This window comes from Amblyomma mixtum, chromosome 3, assembly GCF_055824585.1.
Source record: "Amblyomma mixtum isolate Tamu chromosome 3, ASM5582458v1, whole genome shotgun sequence".
In the NCBI taxonomy this organism is placed as follows: Eukaryota; Metazoa; Arthropoda; class Arachnida; order Ixodida; family Ixodidae; genus Amblyomma; species Amblyomma mixtum.
Window position 1 is genome coordinate 197,964,874 of NC_143014.1, and position 23,999 is coordinate 197,988,872.

The 23,999-nt window shown below is 47.5% G+C and overlaps 2 protein-coding genes across 2 annotated transcripts; both read left to right on the plus strand.

The window, feature by feature from the left end:
- Positions 1 to 2,975: 2,975 nt before the first annotated feature.
- Positions 2,976 to 9,564, plus strand: LOC149353237 (kelch-like protein 10). The gene is made up of 6 exons (XM_089575773.1): positions 2,976 to 3,209; positions 3,717 to 3,923; positions 5,606 to 5,814; positions 6,638 to 6,870; positions 9,151 to 9,346; positions 9,498 to 9,564. The coding sequence occupies exons 1-6, from the start codon at positions 2,976 to 2,978 to the stop codon at positions 9,562 to 9,564; spliced, it is 1,146 nt and encodes a 381-aa protein (XP_089431899.1).
- A 435-nt stretch (positions 9,565 to 9,999) lies between these two features.
- Positions 10,000 to 23,798, plus strand: LOC149353238 (uncharacterized). Its single transcript, XM_089575774.1, has 7 exons — positions 10,000 to 10,148; positions 10,425 to 10,535; positions 11,611 to 11,802; positions 13,647 to 13,772; positions 14,799 to 14,942; positions 22,819 to 23,036; positions 23,700 to 23,798. Exons 1-7 carry the CDS (start codon positions 10,001 to 10,003, stop codon positions 23,796 to 23,798), a joined length of 1,038 nt encoding a protein of 345 aa, XP_089431900.1. The 5' UTR covers position 10,000.
- Positions 23,799 to 23,999: the final 201 nt, after the last annotated feature.

The following is a 23,999-nucleotide window of genomic DNA, read 5'->3' on the forward strand; positions in this document are numbered from 1 at the left end:
CGTTCCTCGTTACGGGAAGCCTCGAAGCCAGTGCTCCGACGGGTCGACTCGGAAACCCGCACAAACACGACACTCTTGAAATGAGATTGGTTGAGGCCCGAAAACATCGCTCTAATCAACTGCAACAAGCACGATCCTTGCTAGTGATGCGCGGCAAATAAATTGCGAGAGCTGCTCTTGACGTGTTTTTTTTCGTTAAGCTTGCGAACTAGAGCATGGTGAGAGATGCATAGAAATCAATCCAGATATAAATAGCCGCGTAACAAGGACTTAATAGTCTCCTAAAATACTGAACGTCTTTAAGGATTTCAGTAATGTGCGTATTGGGCATATTCAAAAACGCAGTTTGTCAACCAGGCGTAGATGAGAAGGCCACTGCCTCTATTTTCAAGCGAATTAACTAAATAAGAATGAGCGAGAATGACTCCAGCTTGAATCTATTTTGAGGAAAGATAAGTGGTCTCCATTCCCAGTAAAATTTTATTTGAGACAGGCACATAATAGCGCTAAAGGCAGACAAACACAAGAAACACCGACACAAGACATGCACTAACTTCATCTCACTTTATTCACTGCCAAGCCAGCAAATATATAGAAAATCTAAGGCATGCGCAAAAAAACAAGAACAAAAGGCATAAAAAAAAAACGTTCAAGATACAACATCTCGGTCTTGAGAAGCCGTACCGAAGTATCGCTCCCACAATCTAGAGCGAGTGAGCGATTAGATCGTGTGAGCGATAAATTGTCGTGCACACAATAGATGTATTTTCTGGCTTGGCAGTGAATAAAGTCAGATGAAGTTAGCACATATCCTGTGTCGGTCTTTCCTGCTGTACGTCTCCCTTTACCGCTATTAATTTTACGTCTCAAATAATATGCACCAGCTAGCCCGAATTGACGTTCTTTTATTCCAATAAAATATTTGCGATTAAGTTCCAGGCTCGGGGCAGTCAATTATACTGCCACTACCTGACAATAGTCTTGTCCACTAGCTTTGAAACATTACTACGTTGAGCTTTGTGGTACTTTCAGCCATATTAGTGACCGCATCATATTTTTTTCGCTGTTTTCCGCCCATGGCGGGGTCTGTTTCCGCATTTCGCAAAATACTCCCCAAAGCAGAGTAGTATAACAGCGCTGTTTCCATGATGGCTAAATTCTCTTTCAAACCAGAGCTGTTCTTGTCTCATTCTGTCAGAACCAATCAGCAATAAGCAAGATATGTTGCAGATCAAGTTGATTGGTAATCATTGTGGGAAAGGCAGCGCTGTCCGGAAAAGGACAAGCACAACAAGTTTGCGTGTGAAATTGCGTCCTTGTTCTTGCCCTTGTCCTTCGTCCGCCAGCGCAATTTTTCAATGAATGGCCGTCAATAGTGTGCATACTGTGTCACTGTTTAACAAGTCCACCCTCTCCATTAATAGCGTACTGAACTAGACATCTCTTCAACTCCATAACTTTACACTCCTCGTGCGCCACCACACTATGGCTAACCCTCGATTCCCTACGCTTCTCTAGCGCGAGGAGTCTGCACCCAAACGAGGGTTCCTCACGCCACCGTGCGAAAGCTACTAGTACGAACAAAGCTCCACTCTGCATAGTCAAAATATTGTTTGTTTTTTAAGGCGGAAGCCTTTAATGTCTCATCGTTGTAAGCAGCAGTTGTCGACAGAAATGTCACGCTTTTCAATTGGTGGAAACGGTTGTGACGTCACAATGCGCGAATTTCAAACGGGGCCAATTGTACTTCGGCTAGTAACCATGCAACCAATTGAAGGGATCGTATAGTGATGCTCCAAGTGGGACAGAGCTTAGTTAATTGCTTAATTACTCAATTAGCGTAATTAGCTTTACTAGTCAGGCCATATGAATATTGCACAATATATAAATAAATTAAAGCGATTAAGAAATTGGTCGAGCTCAGGAATCGGACCCCGGTCTTCCGCGTGAGAGACGAGCATGCTATCCACTCCGCCATGCCAGCTGGATGGTTTGGAACGAACAAAGGCGTGTCCAGTGAATACGGTGTCTTCACTCACTCTCATCCTCCTCCATTCCCTTCCGGCGAGGTTCAGGTGTCCACCGACAAATGAGAGACAGATACATTTCCTTCCCTCAAAAGCCAATTTACCGACGAGCGAGGCGTAGAACCGAATGGGCGATGGCGTTCTATGGACTCCTTGGCAGCGTTGCAACACGCTGTGGCGTTCCACTCTTAGGGGCGAAGCTGAACATCTTAACCACACATCAGTGACCACACTTTAGGTGAAAAAAGTGCCCCCCCCCCTGAATTTTGACGGGTGTCCACCGAGATATGTGAGACAGTTACTGCGTAATTTCCTTTCCTCAAATACAATTTTCATTTTCTTCATTACGGCTCCTCTTTATCTTCTTTCACTCCCTCTTCCTCCCTTCCTCTGCGGTGCGGTTCAGGTCAACGTTTTTAGCTTCAGGTGTCCACCGAGTTGACAGAGAATTACAGCGCCATTTCTTTTCCTCAAAAAGCGTTGCGTTCAAAGGGCAAGGCATCACGCCGAACGGATGGTGGCGTTCCCGTGGACTCCCTGGCAGCGCTACAACGCGCTGTCGCGTTCCACTCCTAAAGGCGAAGCTTAAGCTTCATTAATTAGCAGTTAATTAGTATTCAGGCATTAATCAGTAATTAATCATTAATTAGTGATTTGTCATCACTTAGTAATTAGTACTCAATGATATGTGACGCCACCAGTGCCACAGAAACAGCGAAGGTGGTGCGGAAAACGCTTCCACCTCTACCCACTTTAGACAGTCAAAGTTCCCCCGGAGTTTTTGCCGTTCACTCAATTATCAGTGTCTAGCTTCACCGCCGAAGCGATGTTTTTTCTGCCCGGTTACTTGAGCTAAGTGGGTAGAAGAAAACGAAATCATGGTTTCGCGTGGCGCTCGCGAACAGCGCAGAAGGCTCTTGGTACAAGTCACCATCTCTTTCGGAAGCCATGTCTGTCTTCTTCAGGCAACTGCTGCTTCCCGGCGGCGACGGCTACTACGACTGCCTGATTCGCACCGACGACGGCGGCGAGTTCAAGGCCCACCGGTCTTTCCTCTGCACCACGAGCCCCTTCTTCCGGGCGGCGTTCCGCGCCGAGTACGGTTCCCGCAGGGAGATGCTGCTCACGGGGATCTCGGCGTCCGTGCTCGACATCCTCCTTGGCTACTACTACGCGGATGAGGCAAGCCTCGGGAAGGGGTTAACAGGTGGAGGAGTTGAGAAGCCAAGCATCGTAATAATGAGCCTGATGTCTCGCCAGTGGTTGCAATAGAAACCTAGAGATGGCGAGACAGTAGGGTGTTAAAGCATCCCTTTCTGAGAAGTCGCAGTAACGGTTTTGAAGTGCTGTGTCCGCAGCATGCAGGAAAATGCTAGAGCACTGCAACTTCAGTTACACCTTAGAATCTCCGTGTTGCTCAGGAGGCAAGCGTCCTGGTGGTAGGGAAGCGATATTCTGCCGTGGCAATGCTAAGTGGCACCTCGCATTGGCATCAGCATTAGTTTGAATAAAGAACGGAAGCATACATTTTTTTTTGCAATGGTTAGTAGGTACCTGAAATCAGGCGGCTTTCTTTTACATATTCTGCCTAAACTCACGGCAGAATATGTAGAAGAAAAACAGGATAAGTTTTCTTTTCCAAGAGTTCTCCTGCTTATGATACAAATGTGTTTGTGACCATCACTGCAGTTGCGCATCAACAACGGCAACGTGGCCGATGTGCTGGCGGCTGCCGACATGCTGCTGATGGAGGAGGCCCGTGACCTGTGCCTGGACCACCTGCTGCACAACATGGACGTCGACAACTGTCTCGGCTTAGCCGCACTGGCGCTGGGGCACCACTGGCCGAGATTCCGAGACACTGTGCTCTCGTTTGTGCGCGAACACTTCGGCGCGGTGAGTGAGAGCTTCTTTATTTTCGATGGAAGATGTACCCCCTTGGCCAAAAGCAACCGAGCAACAGGTTTTTGCTTCTCAACCATAAAACGAAGCCTCTAAGGCGCCTGTAAAGACCGAAAGGTGTCAAAATGTGACGATAAAGGTTCACCTTTAAATATATTCAGAGCCTAAGGGCTGCCAGAGTAAGTGCTTGGCTAAGTGGCTAAGAAAGAAACCACTGTTGCCCGGTTACTTTTGGCAAATACGGTATGTGGGTGAATACTGATTCATAATCGAGGTACTGCGAGCATCACTGTCAATTGCTGCACTATCCGACATGTGAGCGTATTAAATAACACTGCGACGGATGTTTAACCAGGATGTTCGGCTACCGAGGCGTATGAGATCGCAGCGTGGTGCTTATACGCGTAATATGAAAGTTACGCATGAAATGCTTATTGTCTTACATCTGCGTTTTGAATCAGAAATTTCAGCCACCGATATCAGTGAGGCGAAGGTTGTGTGAAAATGGTTCGAGGTTGACAGCAATTTAGTCCTCATGCTGCAGGTCCATCGATTGCTTTTGGGCCCAGTTGGCTGCCTAGATGGCACTGCGACTGTTTGCCTTCGCCTCCTGAATTTTCTAGCTGCGTCTTCCAAACTAGCTGGGCCACACGGGATGCACACTTGCTTCCTTTACATTAGCATGCGCGCCACGTGATGTCGCCCGCGCCTGCCTCAGGAAGACTAAAAGCCACGTGGTTCGAAAGTCCGTAACGGCCCGGTAACTACAGGAAGCTTAGGCGTATCGCAAACCCTCGTTTTTCAATGGTGCAAGAAACGTGTGCGATGCACTAGAAGCATTGTGAAGCGTGAATTCAATAAATTTGCTTCAGTGTATGTATCGCACAGTTCGTCTAAGCAGGAGTTCACTTGTGAAAAAGAAAGTTTATGTTTAAAAGTTTGCCTCGATAAATGTCTCCAAATTACTTGTTTCGTCTGCTTGTCGCAAATATATTTCCACAGAAACCTTCTCTTACATGTTACGGATACGCAAGTTAATAATTTCACGGGACTGGAAAATTAAACATTCATGAAGAAATGGCGGAAAAGGGTAGCTTCAAATGACACAAAATATATCATGACAGAGATTAGACATCGGTTTTTGTGTTAGGCAATATTAGAGGCGGTTTATTTTTTCGAACACGTTTTTAATCTACCTGTCTGTTCAGCGCAATTTTCCCAGACGTAAACAACTGCTTGGCGCTGCCATCTACGCCAACACTGCATATTCATAGAAACCGGTATCTTTGCGCAAGAGACTTCTTGGTTTGGTTTATTGGGGTTTAACGTACCAAAGCGACTCAGGCTATGAGGGACGCCGTAGTGAAAGGCTCCGGAAATTTCGACCACCTGGGGTTCTTTAACGTGCACTGACATCGCACGGTACACGGGCCTCTAGAATACCGCCTCCATCGAAATTCAGCTGCCACGGCCGGGACCGAACCCGCGTCTTCCGGGCCGGCAGCCGAACGCCATTACCACTTAGCCACCGCGGCGGGGCATGAGGCTTCTGTTAACACTTTGCGCTCAAGGATAAGAAATCGTTTCTAAAGTAGGAAGCGTATCATTAGTTGAAGTTCGTCGCAACATTCGGCTGATTAATATCACGTTTGCTTTCTGTTGCTCACTGTGTGCAGGTATGGCGAAGCAGTAGCGAGTTTTCGAGGGCTTCAACAGGGCTGCTCGTCGAGCTGCTTTCTTCGAGCGAGCTGAACGTGCGAGACGAGGTGGACGTGCTGCATGCCGTCCGTCACTGGTACACGCAAGGCCGTGCGCGCACAAAAGAACGGAATGCCGGCCTGTTCATGCTGCTACAGTGCGCGCGCATCGGCCTGTGCAGAGAATCGTGAGTGGGGCACTCTGTACCCAAGGGCTACTTAACGCATGCTACACTTGTTTTCGAGAGTGCACGCGGCTACACACATAATCTCCGCTTACCACTGTATAAGCAGCATTCCTCCTATTAAAGTCTGCGTGGCAGCACTGAAGCAAAGCTCATGGAAACGAATTCGCAAAACTGCACTTCCGCGGCTCTCAGATTATTACACCAGGTAGGTTTGCTTTAGTACGCGAGGAAAATTGTAACTGAAATTGAAATTATTCCCAAAGCCTACGCAACTAACGATAGCTTGGAAGCGGGGTGGCAGTCTCCAGCTTAACGTAACCTCTTCAAAGGGCCAGACAACGAAGCTTGAATGCTTGTGTTTCAAGAGACATGCAATTATCATTCAATGAGCATTCTTTTCCGGCAGCCCAATTTGGTAGAATTATTAAGCCAGTATATTATCTCTCTCTCTATTAGCCAATGGTCTGTTGCAGTACATTGGCCTTCTGACACTGGGTCTTGGTGCATTTATCGAGACTGCCGTCACAGCAGCCATTAGTTTCATGCGCGCAAAAGTGCGCACTCAGAATGCTCTTGCTGGAATCTCGGTTCGTGATCGGCCCAAGCTAATGGCGCTAGTCGAAGAAACAAAAGCCGAGGTACCGACGAGCTCGCAACCGGTCGCAACATTTCCAAGCTCAACGTCACCGCAACCAATCTCTCGGCCACCAGTACCAAACATCCTTTCACTCAAAGGAGATTGTATTGCGTGCGGGATTTTGTGATCCAAGCCGTAAAATCCAGTCCAAGAAAACTATGGTTTTGATACGCTCGTGTGGCGCAGGACTCTCATCGAGTTTCGGCAGGTGAACCCGACCTTTGCCAGTAGCAAAGAATACCACACGGCAGTGTGCGAGGCCGTACGGACGGGACCCTGCGTGTGCTCACCCAGCCCGCTGCTGCTGCTGCACTTGGAAGGCGTCGGGCTGGAGGCATGCAGAGCGCTTGCCGCTGCGAACCCCCGACACGGCGACGCAGGGTCGAGTGGAAGCGTTGCACCCAATGCGCCCAAGGGTGGTGAGTTGGCATCCGCAGTGACCACCTCTCAGTAGCTGAATTAGGAAAGCAGCGTTTACAGAAAAATGCTGCTTCTCATTTACGGTCAGTTGATCTGCTGCCGGTTTTGCAAGCTTCAATCGCCGAACTCTTTCTGGCTCCACTAAATCACGTGACCACGTTCTTGGGGGATCTTGTTATTTAGTGATTAGTCCTCTCCTCGGCTACCTGATATACAGTGGATTCAATACAATCCGGTCACGGTGGGAGTATACGCGTCTGGTATACTCCCATTGCAACTCGTACATTGCGCTCTTCGTTCGCGATACGCTGGCTGCTTATTGAAAGCACCAAGAGAGCAAGATCTGTTACGACCATTTTGAAACAGTTTCGAAGAACTAGACCAAAAAGAAAAAAATCCATCAAGGAAGTCCCGAAAAACAGAAACAAGAAAACAGTTCTTTCGTGCAGATATATGTGCGTACCTGACCACTCGACTGACATAGGTTGAAAGTTGGCCCTTGTGTACGTTACCTCCGTGTTTGCGCGCTCCTATAGCCTCAAGTTGTTTGGTTCACCACGAGGAATTACCCGCTTCACTTGCGGCCATGCGGAACAAAACTGGACTTTGGTGCACATGGGATACAAATTGAACATCAGGCGGGGTGTCAATAGCATAAGTGTTTTCTACACCAGCAGCCTAAGATGAGCGTCTTAAAGAGGTCAACTTAAAATGAGCAGCTCTATACGTTAATATCGTTACGCGCCACCATGCGTGTGCTACTACCCCCGGCACTGACTAAATTGTTGGACACCAGACACCTCCGGCACAACTTGCGCTGAAGCAAGCCGGAGAACCCAACATCACCGAAAGTGAACCAAGGATTTGATCTCTGGCGGGCATAACGTCAGCGCTCAGCTCCGAGCTCCTGCCAGCGTCGTCATTTTCTGTATAAATATAATGAGCCGTTACGTTTCCATTTCATTCGTAGCATGTACAGCATTAAAAGCTGGCAGTAAAGCCCAACAAAGTTTGAGCGATCTCAGTGCTGTCGATAAGCTCTCTGTTTCAACTCGTCACTACGACAGTGAAATTTTTATCGTGACCCCTCGGAAAGGCGAAAGCCCTTTGGGTAAAGTAAATGGAATGAAATAAAATGCGCGCATATGTGCAGAGGTTGTCGAAAACGGCCGCAGTACCTGCTACCACAGAACGCCCGGAGCTACTGCACTTGAGACAATCTCTTACCATCTTGAGGTTAGATCCATAATGGTGGTTCAACAGCGCAAACACACAGAGACCAAGAAAGAGACAAGACACACACGCCAGCGCTGATGTGTGTCTTGTCTCTTTCTTGGTCTGCATGTGTGTGCGCTGTTGAACCACCATTATGAATCTACACCAATTAGCCCAATGAGCAGTTCTTCTACAGGTTAGAGCCCTTTAGCAGTCATATTTCGTGAGAAATCTAAAACTAACCTGCACTCATCAGTGAGTACCGTTCAGTCATGCACGTCTTCTGTCGCGCGAAATTGGTCTACTAGGCAGTGAAAAATGACAAAACTGCGAAAGGACAAGAGCTTGTCCGTCGTTTGTTATTTCGTCGCTATCGCTATCATTCATTTCTGTGCCCTCACATTTTGGCCAAGTTATATTCCTAACAGCACTAGTAGAGCAGGCCCTTTTCACGGTATTTATTTGCTTAGGTGAGGAGCCACTGTCTGACTTGCTTAATCGCTTTGTAATCATCTCAATGCGAAAGAATTATATGGCTCTGTCGAGTCAGCAAAAAGTTTCCGCAAAACGTGTCCGCAAATTTTGTCCGCATGATCACGTCGTTCTCTGATAATAAATGTGTGAAAGTTGACTGCGATAGATAGTGTGTGATAAAATGTTGCCGTGGGAAATAGTTGGTTAATGAGGTGTAATCAGTTAATTAAATGCAAAAAGACGCGAAAAATACACTTAGACGTCAAAACAGCCGTGGGCGTCGATATAGTACATGGGCGTCACAACAATCACGGACGTCGATATAGTATGGGGACGTTTTGCTTTCGCATTCCTCCAATGCGCGTGGCCGCAATGATCTCAAAGTTTTTTACCGCTAATATGGTTATAGACTCCCTGATACCGCGACCAGAACTTGAAGAAAGCTTCATAGCTTGCCTCCGTAGCCGCATGGTGGGCTCATGTTGATCAGTTTGCGCCGCAGGTCATTACACTTAAACACGTTGGGTAAAACAGCCCATTATTTTCGACTCGCCAGACGAAAATGCCCCATTCTCCCGATCTGTCCGCAGCCATCGCAGCCCTGTTTCGGTTCCCCTGCGAGCGCTGCGCCGGCGCGAATCCTGAGCGCTGGGCTCCGCGCGTGCCGCACGAGGTGTTGTTCACGGTGGGCGGCTGGAGCTCTGGAAAGGAACGGGACGCCGTCGAGGTGTACGACCCGCGGGCCTACCGCTGGCTCATGCACACCATGCGGGGCACGACACCCAGGCAAGATGCACGATTCGCATTGAAGGGTTCTTTCGTGTACCACGAGCGAGCCGAGGTCGAAGCATACGCCCTCTCAATTTTTGGAATAGAACTAAAATAAACGCTTCCTTCACCCTTTCTGTGCCATCGTTGCTTCCCTCTGTCGTGACAGTGTTGAGAGGTCGCTACGCATTGTCTCCGTGTACCAAGTGGCCTCAGCTTACGCAGGACCGGGTTGACTGGAGATATATAGGAGAGTCATTTGTCCTGCAGTGGGCGTAGCCAGGCTGATGATGATGATGACGCCACCTGTCGAACCGTCCGCTGCAAATGATATGTGAACAAGTCAACTGAACCTCGAACACACCAAACACAACATTAGCTGCTAGCGAGAACAAGCAGTAGACCTCCATTAGCGCCTCCGACAACCGGGCTTACGCGCCTTTGAAATGAAGACCATCTGCTTTAGTAACTAATCTCCCCCAACTGAAATATTGTTTTACAGGACACATTTGGATAGTTTTGTCCACGTTGCATTTGTCACCTAAAGTAAAACGAGCCCAAGCAATGGCTGCAAGGCAGGGTGTGCAATGTGAGAGCGGTAAACTCCTGATCATTTCCAGGGCGTACCACGGCGCAGCGATGGTGGGCAAGTTTATCTACGTGGTGGGCGGAATGCGGGGAAGCTCGTACCTGCGCTCCTGCGAACGCTTCGACACCGAGCTGTGTGTGTGGGATCCCTGCTCGGCCATGCACACGGCCCGCGGCTATGTAGCCGTCGCGTCCCTGGACAACTACGTCTACGCCATCGGGGGACGCGACGGTATGCGTTCGCGCTGTCGAGCGTTTTTGCGTGAGCTCTAATTGGCTAGGCTTTGGGAGGAACCGGCACTGTTTATTCCATTCGTGCGTGCCCTAAGAACATGGTCGTGGGCTTGCCTTATATGGGAGCATTCGTCATTCCTGAACTCGATAAATCTTTAGTAATTTTGGTATTGAGCGAGTAGACTAACTATAGGGATCACATTTTTAATACAGCGTTTCTTCATTGTTTACATTTTTCTTAAATGTCATTGTCATTTGGGGCTCCTTGATGCAGACACCGGTTGCACTGCCAGTGTGGAGCGCTACAACCCCGTCTCCAACCAGTGGACTACGGTGTGTTCGATGAGCAGGGCGCGCAGCAGCGGTGCAGCCTGCGCATTCAGAGGTAGGTGTGAATCAATGTTACTGTGTGAACGACAGACTCCGCTCACACCTATTTTTCTCGCGCGCACCCTAAAGAACCTACTCGGGAAGTAACTCAATGCTTAAACGATATACGGTGTATCCCGGCGTTTCCGCTCTTTTGCGTCCATTCAAAGTGAAGGTGTGACTGTAGTAAGCTGTGGAAGTTATTTGCATGCCACGTATGGCTCTTGCTATCGAAGTTGTGTGCACAGGATTGAGGATTTGCATTATTTCAGAACATTTGTCAAAGTAAAGCTAAGAGTTTGCCGCGCTCTGCGTAGCACGACACAGCAGGCAAGGCCAACGACTTGCGCTAAATTTCGCTACGGTCGTAGCGGCTCTGAGAAATCCCGATCCATGTCCCACACTTAGTTGTAACTAAAATTCGTCGTGAGATATTGCTACCAGAAGCCATGACAGCCATATCAAGAATCTGTCACAAAATTTGGGGGCGTAATTGCTTGCCCACAGCTACATCTTCTTTCTGTCGACCACCACCGCATCCATCCTCTACACGTAATAAAGCTGCACAAGCCCTGAGGTTCATCTACTGCGGTATTCCTCTCGTCTAGCACGCCTTTCCCACGCCATCGATTGTAATGTTGTTATCGCTGTAAAAAAAAGTGATTTTTGAGGAAGAGAAATGGCGTAGTAACCGTGTTACTATTCTGTGGAGACCTCAACCGCGCCGTAAGGAAAGGGGTGAAGGTGGGAGTGAATGAAGTAAAAGAGAAAGGGGTGCCGTAGTGGATGGCTCTGCAATTATATCGACCGCCTGGGGATCTTTAACGTGCACTGACATTAAACGGCACACGGGCGCCTTTTCCGTTTCACATCCATCGAAACGCGGCTGCCGTGGTCGAGTTCGAAGTGGGGCACTCCGGGATAACTGTAAAACCCCAGCTTCCAGTTAGGCACATGGCTTCAAAGCATGCAGATTTCAAAATGTCACGCGTACCTCTGCACTTATCCAGTGTAGTCTGAGTCATCGCGAGAGCAAGTCTGAAGCGAAGCAGTCCTCACGCCCTCACTGTGTCGCTGCCCGTTCGACGCAGGGAAGCTGTACGCGAGCGGCGGCTTCGACGGCCTCGTGATTCTGAGCAGCGTGGAGGAGTACACGCCTTCGTCCAACTCGTGGTGCCTGGTGCAGCAGATGCCGGGACCCCGCTGCAACCACCAGATGGCGGCGATGGCGGGGCGCATCTACGTCGTCGGCGGATACAACGGCCTCTGCCGCCTCAGCACCAGTGAGGATAGAGAGGGAGCGCACGGGCGTGTTCTTCCCTCTCGGGAAACCACGAACGCTGTGCAAGTTCCCTAAAAGAGTCCACGAAAAACATCATCCTTTATTGCCCGCCCATTCATATTCAAGTTGTATTCCTGCCATCGGTGTAGATCGGCGAGTCTGACGTCTTTTTTTTGTCGGTATGTTAGCGGATGTTCTTAGAACGACAATATTTGATGTAATATGCTCTGTAATCCGTAACTTCTAAATTCTCTGAAAAACAGCCTAGAATAGTTGGATAGTTTATACTACTCGCCTTTATACCCGACAAAAGCGTTTGTTACAAGTTACCTTCCCTTTTTAACGCCTTCGAATCGAATAACTTCAATTTATTTATCTGTACCTTTATTTCTCATCATACGCACAACATCATTTTGAATGCTTCCTATATTCTCAAGATTTTATGTAACTGTCTGACTGTTTTTTTCATTGTAGTTTGTTTATGTTAAGGCATTATTAATACCCCTTGTATATTAAAGTTTGACGAATTCTGTATCGCTTTCCATGAATGTTTTTTATGTGCCGCTGGGTTCTTCCTACCAAAATAAACCCACCAGGGACAGTTGGCTGGGCAAGCTGTCTGGGAGAGGCTTGTTTCCCGTCAGCCTCCCATCTCTATTCGTATGATCTCTATCTCTGTTGATCTCTATCCATTGGTATGATTTCTATCTCATTTGGTAAGATAACATAATTATACGAGGGTAATAAATTCCAGCATAAAGGCCCTTAACACTTCATACCCTCTATATGCCCTTGCAAGGAAAGTGTGGTAAGCATCAGTGCATGTCCTTGAAAAGGTGGTGATGGTTTCCGAAGTAGCACAATCTTGCCGACTAAAAAACAAAGGCGCTTCGGGCAACGAGAACTTTGGAGTACCAAGGACAGATATTACTTTACAGAGTTCTGCAGACAGAAAAATGTACTCAACCGCTTCAAAACACAGTGAGCATCATGAATCTATCCGTGTCTTGCATGCGCCTCTGGCTCCTCAATCTGCGAATCCTGTTTACCGGTAGTTCGATGGTCTGTCTTGGAGAAATAGTCCCTCTTGAAAAAGTTCAGAGAAACATGAGAGACTTTGCTCAGCAACGGCCGCAGCAAGCTTGAAATTTTTATCTTTGTCCCGCGAAAATAGAACCCCGGTCATTTAATTCAAATATAGTGAAAAAAAACATTGTGTCCTTTCCCTCAGCCCTCGTCCCGTTGCATATGAGTCTCAGGCCGGCAGAAGAGCGCTGAATAGACCCCAGTATAGGCTCAAGAAACATATCCCAAGTGAATACCGAATTTCGTTTAATTTGCATCCTGGAAAGCAGCAGTAACGTTATTGCTGTAAATTCATATGTTACTACGGAAGAAAATCGAAACGCGACGCACTAATACGAATAAATTGCCTTCAGTGTTCGGCGTCGTGGTGGGAGCCAATACGAGAACATTTGAGAGGAAGGATGAAATGGCTGCAGTTTCAAGAGCTCTCTTACACTGCATTAACGCCTGTTAAATAGGGCCACTACACGGTAGCATCTCCCTTATGCCACCATTATTTTTTTTTCAACTACGCATCCAACGTCGAAGTATTAGATGCCTATCCATTGGTGAGTTTTTTCTGTCAATTTGAGGTCTCTCCAGTTGACGCAAGTCTCAAAGGGAGTAGAATTGTTTTGCACTCATTGCGTGCGCCAGCCAGGCAAGAAATTTATTTTCTCTCTTCGTCGCCTATGGGCTGTCGGTAGGCACAAGGCAATATCAATGTGTTTCTCCCCGCAGCCTAAACTTGTGGTCTGCTGACTTGCACGCCCTGCGCAGTGATCGCCAGCGAGAAGGACAAAGCCCCGTCCTCCTGGCAGACCATGGCGCCTATGTGCGTGGGCCGCAGCACTTTCGCTGTGGCACAGCTGTACGGAGACCTTTACGTCATCGGCGGATTCAATGGTGCACACCTCTCTCTCTCCGCGTCTCCTCAGCTTCTTTTACGAGCAAAGGAACTGCTTGAATCTGCGTTTTACCACTTAGATACTTGCCTGTCCAGTTGCATTTGCTCGGCAAATGTGGTTTCTGCAGAAAGCTTAAGTCCAGAGTGGAAGAATCCAATCTTTTCACGAAATAACACGTTTTGTTTTCCTTCGATCAATCAATCAATCAATCAATCAATCAATCAATCAATCGGCAGTTAATTACGACGCTTTGCTGCTGGACACTCAGATAGCAGGTGTAATGCATAGGCGCACGGCTGCACTCATTTTTAAGAAACCCAAGGACTGCTTAGCACAGATTTCAACGCCATATGCATATGGCTGCTACTAGAACACCCCCCCCCCCCACACACACACACACACGTTTATTTCAGAGGTCAGAATCGTCAGTAAGAATAAATATTAGCGAATAAAGAGGATGATGGTAACAAAAAGAAATAAATCAGCAATTAGAAGCCATAAACTTGATTTCAGAGGCACTAATTGCACGCAAAAATGCAGCTGGGAAAGTTTGCATAGTGGAATAACTACAGAAGCAGGCGCTAAGCGCAACGTCGAAAGATCACTTTTTTGTCTTTTGGCGGCGGGAATCTCTATTATTCCAGAGGTCTTCGTATGCAGTGCGGAAAGCTTTCTTCATATATCTTTTACAACAACATATATTTCCGGCTCTCAGGTTACTGAATTTTGGCTGTTGAAGTTTTAATAAATAAAACAACAGATTCAACTTCCTGCCTAAATGAACGGCTATGGAGCCGTAGTTCTCGACCTATTCAGCTGGCAAGAGAAACATGACCGCCAAGAAGTCATGACTGCTTTAAAAAACAGGGCTGAACACGGTCAGTACTCAGCCTCAATACTGCCCCCTATTAGTTTTCTACTTCACGCACATAAAAAGAATCAAGTGACGCACTGACTTGTATAACTTTCTACAGTTGAAGACTCTCTACAATGCCGTTTGATCATTACTTTTTACTGAACGCAGGAAGAACCACGACAGCCGAAGTTGAACATTACTCGCCCGAGACAAATACCTGGCGGTCCGCCGTTCCACTGAACGAGCCGGTCAGTGCCATGGCCGCCTGTTACGTGAAGGGCCTCGCACTTGCGAGGCGACTGGCCACTCGTGGTGAGTGTCGTTTTACAGGCAAAAGTACATTGCTTCGTCACACAAATTAATGATTAGAGATCGAAAGTTCAGCTCAGCTTGCGCGAGCGGCGCTTAAATTTGAGGGTAAGTTCAGTTACAACCTGCAAGCATGCATAACCTGCCTTGTCCTGGTTAATAGCTTTCTGATTTAATGGAAAGCATCTCTGCTGCTTAGCAAGTTCGATACATTTGGATGAAACTAACTAGTGAGACATGAAAGAGGATATTTCACGTGCACGTGCGCGTTCAGAAAAAAATTTTTGCAATACTCAATAATTGTTCCTTTATTTTGTTTGCAGGAGCGCTCGGGCAATCTGCGTGCGATTGTGATTGTGATTGACGATTGTGCGTCTGCGCACAATCGTCATGAAACTGGCCAGCTCAGAGAGCTCAGGAATTTATTGCCAACAGATCAAAATGCCACAACACGTTCAACAGCCAGGAGGCGTATCGACAAAATTTAAGACACTTCAGTCGTGCTCGAGGCTCACCGCAAAATACCGGATCGCTCAGCACGTCCTGTGCGAATAAATGAAGCACTCCTACCAAGGAAGAGATCAGCTAAGTGTGCATCTGCAGTGGTGGAATTCGGCGAGAGTTGATTGCGGTGTTGCTCGACCGTAACATGCGCGTCGTCATCGCAAGGCCTGGCCAACTCTGCAGTCAGGTTGTCGGAAAAGCCGACCTGAAGGAATGCCCATTTGTGTGTCTAATTGAAGCGGATTCAACTGTTGAAATATGAAGTGGTCTGTGAGTAGTTAATCACAAAGGAACCGCTAGGCACTGGCTCAATAGGCAGCCAGCCATGAACAACGAAATACGGCCCGACAATACGGCCCGACAGTATTCGCCGTTTTCCTCCGGAACACTAGAAATGCCCACTTCTCTCATTCTTGCGCATGCGCCTACTATAAGGGGAAACAGGCTTCGTGCTGTTGATTGTGGAGTAAGATGGCGGAATCATTGTTGTCGTAAGAATTAAATGTCATGGGCAAGCTTCTACTACCGGCAGTCAAGTGCAACTCTTGGCACGGCAGCAGCAGCACTGTGACCTGGGGCCATAAATGTGAGTGGTTCCGGCTTGCAGCAATGCGAACCCCTACTCTGTGATGCAGCCCGAGAGTTGGACATTAAAGGTGTGAAGCACGCGTAAACGTGTTCCCTGCGGTGGCCATGCCAAAGAGTAAGATCTCTTAAGCCGAGTAGGGCGCTCGCTCTCGTTGCATACCCTCTACAACTGTAAAACTTCTTGGCCTCATTAATGAAACTAACCATTTGCTGGCTCAAAAACTTGGTCCCTCGGTGAAGATGAAAGCAGCTTAAGGCCTTTAACAAGGACTGCTAACACGGCTATCAAATTTAGCAGTTTTTCGAAGAATCGTAGCTTCTGAGAACAGGAAAACCTCCCGCGAGAAGAAAATTATCTGGATCGTTAAAACGAACGCTGCCTACTGCGACAGTGCCCGCCAATTTCTGCTCAAAAAATTTCTTTTCCTGTAGTCTTAAGCATAAAAGCTGCCGTAGATACTACAATCAATAAAGTTAGGACTCTTAAGCTGCACCTTTAGTGACGCGATAGCGCCTTCTTTTTCCTCTTCTCATTCCTTGTCTTTCTCACTTCTCACCTAAGCTCAAGTTGCAGTCGTAGTTCGTCGGCACATCGTTCTCGACAAACCCAATGCCACGAACGTCAGCATAGCTTCCGCGCTGTACGAAGGGGCAGCAAGCCGCAAGCTTCGTGGTGAACGCGCCTGCGATGTGCGCTGCGTTGTTCGCCGCTCACCGCGTGATTCCTGCGTCCCCACACGGCCCCACTGCGCCCGAACGAGACGAGCGGGAGGCGCTGCCGTCGCGCGCTGTCTGTTGGGGCAGTGGCGTACATTGCGAGGAGGAGGTCTTAGTGGGCGCCGCCTGATGGCGATATGTGCGAACCAAGCGAAGAGGAAAAGTAGCGGAAACGTACTTTTGCTACTCGCATAACTGCGACTTCTGTAATTTCCATGCTCATAATTGCTAATATACACCACAGCACATGTCTCTAAAGCACCCTTCTAAAACACCATATTCACTAGACGTGCCTTTGTTTATTCCAAACCATACAGTTGGCGGAGTGATTAGCGCACTCCGAAGGCTTTGGTTCGATTTCCCAACTCGACCCATTTCCTACTCGGTATTATTTATTAATGCATCTGGGATTTCCCGCTCACGGCCAACGCCGCCGACGCCGACACCGGCGACACGAGGCCCTTAACGCTATTGTGTTAAAACAAAGCGCATGGCAGCCAATTTCTCATGTGTAGCGCACAGCTTGTTTGAGGAGAAGTCGAAATTGTAGCTGCCAGGCAAGCTGTGAGGTAATGCTGTCCTGAGGTTCTACCTTCCTGACAAGGTTTATTGCTCATCCATGTCAAAATAACTCGGAATCAGGCACGATAGCTTAAATGCACCAATTCCAAGTTTAGCCCCGCCGCGGTGGTTCAGTGGTTACGGCGCTTGGCTGCTGACCCGAAAGACGCGGGTTCTATCCCGGCCGCGGCGGCTGAATTTCTTGAAGGCGGAATTCTAGAGGCCCGTGTGCTGTGCGATGTCAGTGTAAGAACTCCAGGTGGTCGAAATTTCCGGAGCCCTTCACTACAGCGTCTCTCATAGCCTTAGTCGCTTTGGGACGTTAAACCCCAATAAACCAATAAACCAACCAATGCCAAGTTTACAAAGCCAGCTCAAGCTACCCACGCTGTCCTTAAACCGTGCGTGGCACGCACTTATTTCTTTCAATCTGCTTTTGCTCCTTCTCATCTTATTCCTCGCGGCGTAGTTCAGGTTTCTCACAGTCCGTTGTGAGACAGTTCTCTGGCCTTCATTTACCACAACGCAACCTAAAATAAACAGGCAAGGCGGTCTCTCATTGCAGCTATAATGCTCTCCTAGACTAAGGGGGTGTAGCGGAGTTTCAATACTCGGGCCTTCTTGCGCAGATCGCCGCCGCTAAACTAGAACGACACTCTCATGCTGCTCTGAGAAGGTCCTACAGTACCGCGAACAAAAGTGAAAACATATATATATATATATATATATATATATATATAGGCTGAAGAATGCAACCGGGAGCAAAGTCCGCTTTTCACCCTCACAGTTGTCACAGAGACGGCACTGCCTGCAATAGCGGGCGTAGTGCCTGTGCTGAGCAACCGTTCCCTTCACTGTGTTCTTTTTTTTAGTTCTGGCTCTCTGCGCTTATCCTAATATCGGACAGTTTTGCAAAACTTTGTCTGTAAATTTTGAAAAAAAAAATAAAATAAAATAATAGTGCAGCAATACACCCACGAAAAGGCTGGGAAAGACAATAGACAAAGTTTTGTTACTTTTGTAAAAGGAAAAATTACTGTTTTGAAGTTGGAATTCACGGTAGAGGGACAGCCAGAAATAGATTGGCACTCTCAAAGCTTTTTCATTTCTTCATACCTCCGGTAGTCATATTTACACTGCTTTTCTTTGATGTTCAGTGGTTTTGTCATCTGCTGCAATTCCCGCAGCTTCTAATGACAGACGACTGCGTTGCCAGGACTCGGGAATATATACTGAGAGCCCTTTTGGGAAAGCTTGAGTTTCACGCTAAAAAGATTAAATTGCGACGCTATAAACTGGGTGCCATGATGGATGACGTCCAAGAAGTGCTATAGCTGAGTGCCAACTCACAGTTATGGACATCCATTACTCGGCCTCGAGAAACATCTGCAGCTACGCTGGAACTCTTGGCGCGCTTAATGAATTCAAGATTAAAGTTCTACCTTCAGATGACAGTACTATTCAAGGACATTCATCTATCAAAGTGAAAACATTCAGTTTTCAGAGCGCTGGCAGTTGCTCGCTTTTTCAGTTTTGTCAACAGCGCGCCACCAGAATTAATAAGGCACGATGGGCGGTGACATGGTGTGATGCCGAACCCGTCGTGTGGAGGCAGAACTGCGGGTACTCACATAAAAAAAATTCTAACACCCATTACAACTCCATTATTCTTTTTCACTGGTGTCCACACTGTTCGCAATTAAAGCCTAACAGCACTATCCATTATATATAGGGTGTTTACCTAAGATTTTACACAATTTTTAAAAATAGTTTTTTTTAGATCAAAGAGCGCTTTTTTCAGCATAGCATTTTCAGCGTTGTACTACATCGGAATACAGCTAAGATGTGCTAACTAGTAGGCTAGTTAACTTATAATTCTTAGTTAAACTTTTTAACTGTTGCTGTTAGGCTACTTAACTATTGAAAGGCGTGTATAGCCCACCGTAAGCGATATACATATCAATTTTTAATTTTGAAAAGGCGCTCACTCTCGGCGGTGTGGCCCATTAAATAATACCTACATCGCGCCAAAATACATGCGCTTTCGACAACCCTGCAGGCAAAGCGATTTCTCCACTGGACACCCGGGCGCCGGGGATCCCATGGACAAGCCCACCGACGGAGCAGGCGGTCAGGGCTTACAAACGCACTGTCAACGAATACTACACGGAGCAAAAATTGGACTTAGCTGATTTACCACCGCCACACCCATATCGATCCGTGAAGCTCGCATTCTTAGCCGAATACAGTTTTATCTCCTGCATACGCCAGCCAAACTTTATCTATACCAGTACACTTCCACACCTCAGTGCCCAAACTGTCCACACACATATGCAGACATAGAACACTGCCTTGCACAGTGCCACGCAGATTTCCAGTCCCCCGCCTATCCCTTCCCCCTACCTCTACCGTGGCCTATCTGGCTCGCCTCCCTGGATCTGAAGCTGCAACGTGCCCTCGTCGCCTTGGCCCAGGACCTATTGAAAGCGTAATAGAAAGAAGGTTCTAATAAAAGTGTCACACCACCACCAGCAGTGGACGTAACTCGCCGAAACAGCTAAATTTTGTTGGGTCACAGCGGCGATGGTAGCCTCGTTTCTGAAATTCTAAAAACTGACATCGATACTATTTAAAGTAGGCTAGACTCGTCTCAGTAGTTAACGAGCCTAAAAGTAATATTTAAAAAGTTAACTATTCAGTATTGATCAACCAGCCTGCTAGTTAGCCCGTCTTAGCTTTATTTCGATGTACTATACGCTGACAATGCTTTGCCGAAAAAAGCGCTCCTCTAACTCAATAAGTCTCTATTCAGACACTGCGTAAAGGCTTAAGTGAAACGCCCTGTATATTCACCCGCATGTAAAAGCTATGACCGTTGCTCTTTACTCTGTTGTTAAAGGTTCCTGTCTAATTTTCAGTCCTGAGCTAATGGCTCATCACACACGGGCTCCCAGCGCGAAATTCTGGGAGAAAATGTGTTAAGGCCACTACTATGCGTGTCAGTCACCGCGTTTTCTTTTTCTTGAATGAACACGAACAACTACAGCGTTCCTCTTTAATATACTTCGGTTTCGGGGCTTCAGCTTGCGCTAAGAATCCACTGCCTTTTAAAGACAGCGCATTTCTCAGAAAATTGTGGTCCTAGTAGTTTGGAGCCCTCTACCACAGCACTCACCTTCCCATAATTATGCTGGTTTGAGACGGAAACGAATCATCTAAACATTTAGTAAAGAAGATAACCGTCGATTTGTTCTGTCCAGATATTTAGTGATGTTTTCCGATGTTTTCCGCGACGTTTTCCTCGGTGCCGATTAATCTTTCTCATGCGTTCCAGAGACCAATGCCAAAGAATTATTGAAATCGGAGCATCTAAACGAAAGTTCTTCTACTTTAAAAATTCAAGCAATAAATTAAGAATAGCTCATTTGCTAAAGACAGGACAAATAAATGAAGACAAATGAGCTAATCTTCCATGGCAAGTGAAACGTGCTGTACAATCTAAAGTTAGGAAGACCGGGATTTCACTAGTAAAATATCTTATATAAAAAATGAGAGAGACAGGAAACTGTACCAGGATAGATGAGAAACAGGTAAGTGCAGGTGATAAGATGAAGAAGCAGTGAAATTAAAATGTAATTAAATACGGTTGGTTTGGTTTATTGGGGTTTAACGTCCCAAAGCAACTAAGGCTATGAGGGACGCCGTAGTGAAGGGCTCCGGAAATTTCGACCACCTGGGGTTCTTTAACGTGCACTGACATCGCACAGCACACGGGCCTCTAGAATTTCGCCTTCATCGAAATTCAGCCACTGCGGCCGTGATCGAACCCGGCCGCGGTGGCTGAATTTCGATGAATTTCGATGAACCCCAATAAACCAAACCAATCGTATTTAATTACATTTTAATTTCACTGCTTCTTCATCTTATCACCTGCACCTACCTGTTTCTCATCTATCCTGGTACAGTTTCCTGTCTCCCTCATTTTTAAATACGTTTTAAAAAACGGACAGAATTACTGGGAGAAAAAAAAAAAGAAAAATATGACAGTGGCTTATCTCTGCTATGCCAGGATATACATAGCGTGAGCGCACGCGGCGGGGCGCGCCAGCTGTGCACAGTGACGTCACTCGCTCCTCGCGCATGCGCAGTATGGTCGACGGAGGGAGCACGCGAAATCACAAATCGCAAAAATCAAAAATCGAGTATTCTAAAGGTGTTTCTACGGTGACCAGCATATCAGTCACGCAAACTGCTCTTTCAAAGAATGTGGTTGCTACATTAAGAAGCAAAGTAAGTAAATAGAAAAGTACAACATTATCTCTACTAGATTTTCATGGTAAAGTGGCACTGCACACGCTATTGACACATCATTTACTTTCCGCGTGAGCTACATACTTGCGTCAAACTAAGCGGCAATGTTTCAACTTTTTTTTCAAAGGAATTACCACCCTTTGTTAAAAAAGATATTTCCGAAAATTCGATCACGAACAGCGCGTCCATTCTCCACCCTCCGCCCACAATACGTGGAGAATAAAAAATGGTTAGCTCTTAATGCACTTAAACTGAGTAGACGTGCGAAAGCATGTGTTTAGCCTGACTGGCTCCGTCAAACGTGGCAGCAGGCTTTAATAGTTTTAAGAGTTTAACGGTTTTGGAATGAACGCATATGTTTTACGAGCCTTACGAACGCAAAGAGCAAACACACGCAATAAACATCGCACTAAAATATTCGCGTTGCGTAAGTTTACAAGGTATGTGTCGAGATCAGCAATAAAAAAAGAGGTGTTAGAATTTGCGTTCTTTTTCCTTACCCGAAATAAATTCTTCACCGCTGTTCACCTCACTTCCCGCGTAGCTTTTAGTAAACATCCTGTGGTTTCGCCGCATGCTTACACGGCAGCTTCTCGCACTTTGACTAATTTGGTACACAGAGGAAGGCGCCCTATGAGTATAACCAAAACTGCCCAAGAGGTTCTCCCAAAGTGTAAAAGATAAATAAATACTTTCTTTCTTCCTAATCGTTATAAAGTTGTGATTGTTGCCAATTGCAGGCATCATGAGAGCCGCTGGCCAAAACATCGTCTCCGGTATGTGCAAGCAGATATACTGAGTTTCGCTACGTGTACGCTCATGTGGAGTTTGGCTACGTGTACGCTCATGTGGGACGAGTCTAGATGCAAATGGACCACATATCATATGGTTTGTTTATGCCAGGAGTGCGAATGGGCACCGTTTATCGTGGTGTCAGCCAGAAAGAGTGCTGGGGAATATAGAATTTGGAATAAATTCAAACGGCGTGTTACCTAGGGAAGTCCGCAATCCAAGATCCGCAAAAAAGCGGCGGTGAGAGGGCTTCACATACAAAGCTTCAGTATCTCTTTCACAACGAGTAAATTTTGGGTGCTTCGTGGTTACGACCGATGGCTGAAGCTGAAGAGGCGCGCTCGAGGACTGTAGTCCCAGAGTGCACTTCGCAGCACGCATGCGCAGTGCCCCCGGTGTCCCGCAGGTGCTGCACAAGTACGTGGTATGTGCGCCAGCCAGCGGATCCGCGACGGGTCGCCGCTGGACGCCCTGCGCCTGTACGCCGACTACGGAGCGCCGGCCCTGTCGCAGAACCTGAACATCTACCGGCACATCGCTGCCAGCGTGTTCGCGCTGCCGGGCCTCTACGGTGCGCAGGCCTACCGAACCTGGTCCGAGCTTAGGGACGTCCTCCATGACCTCGTAAGAAGGGAGGGGAACTGCGCTCCATAAACCTACTCGGGGACTGGAAAGCTCCAGCAATTGCCTATGCGCAGCGTATGAGTTCGATGGTGATGCTGGAAACTTTACTGTAGACACCCTTTATCCGGGGCTGTAAAGGGTAGAGGAGGTGAGACTGATGGGGCGAGACAGTGTCGGTAAGGCGCAGCTAGGAAGCCGGGCGCACTAGTGCTCGCATGGTGGCCGCAGAGGGCGAGAAGTACGTCAACCGCTCTTTGAGCCCAGTGCGATGTGCGTGCAGAGATGTTCATGTAGGCTATCGAAGTGAGGCACCATGCGGACAGCATCACAAGGTGTGTAGAGTGTTCGGTGCTAATGTACAACGCACGCAAAGGAAAGGTTTGTAGCCGACTCGAGACTCTGTGCTGGGTTTTTAACCAATGGTTTTGTGCCTGCGTCGCCCAGCTACAACCTAATCGGAACAAAAAATCGCAAGGTCGCTGCAGCGTAACAAAAGTGGTGATATTTTCTCTAGTCTGAGTTTTCGCTACAAATGGAAAGAAAATGATCAGGCGATGTTTGAACACAAAGGCCTGCGTGAAAGAAGACAAAAAAAAAAAGGTGCCCCGTTTTCGCATGTGTATACGCTCGCGATGTCCTCAGCAATTGTACCCACTCGTGCAGGTGAAGAACCTCGAGGCCAGCGGTCAGGACGTTGGCGACTTCGACAAGCTGCTGCTCATCAGCAACTATTACGCCACCCGATCTGCGTGCCAGGGTTAGGAGACCCTCGCCGAGCATGCCATGAAGATCTCCGTGTCGCTGCTGCGCTACACGGAGTACATCCCTCCGGACAAGGCCTTCTACGAGGCGGGGCTCGCCTGCAAGGCACGGTGTTCGCGCAATTTTCCACCGTGCATGTACCCGTGTAGGCGAGAAAACGTCTACACATGACAAAGAAACTTTAAAACCTCGCAAGTAGGG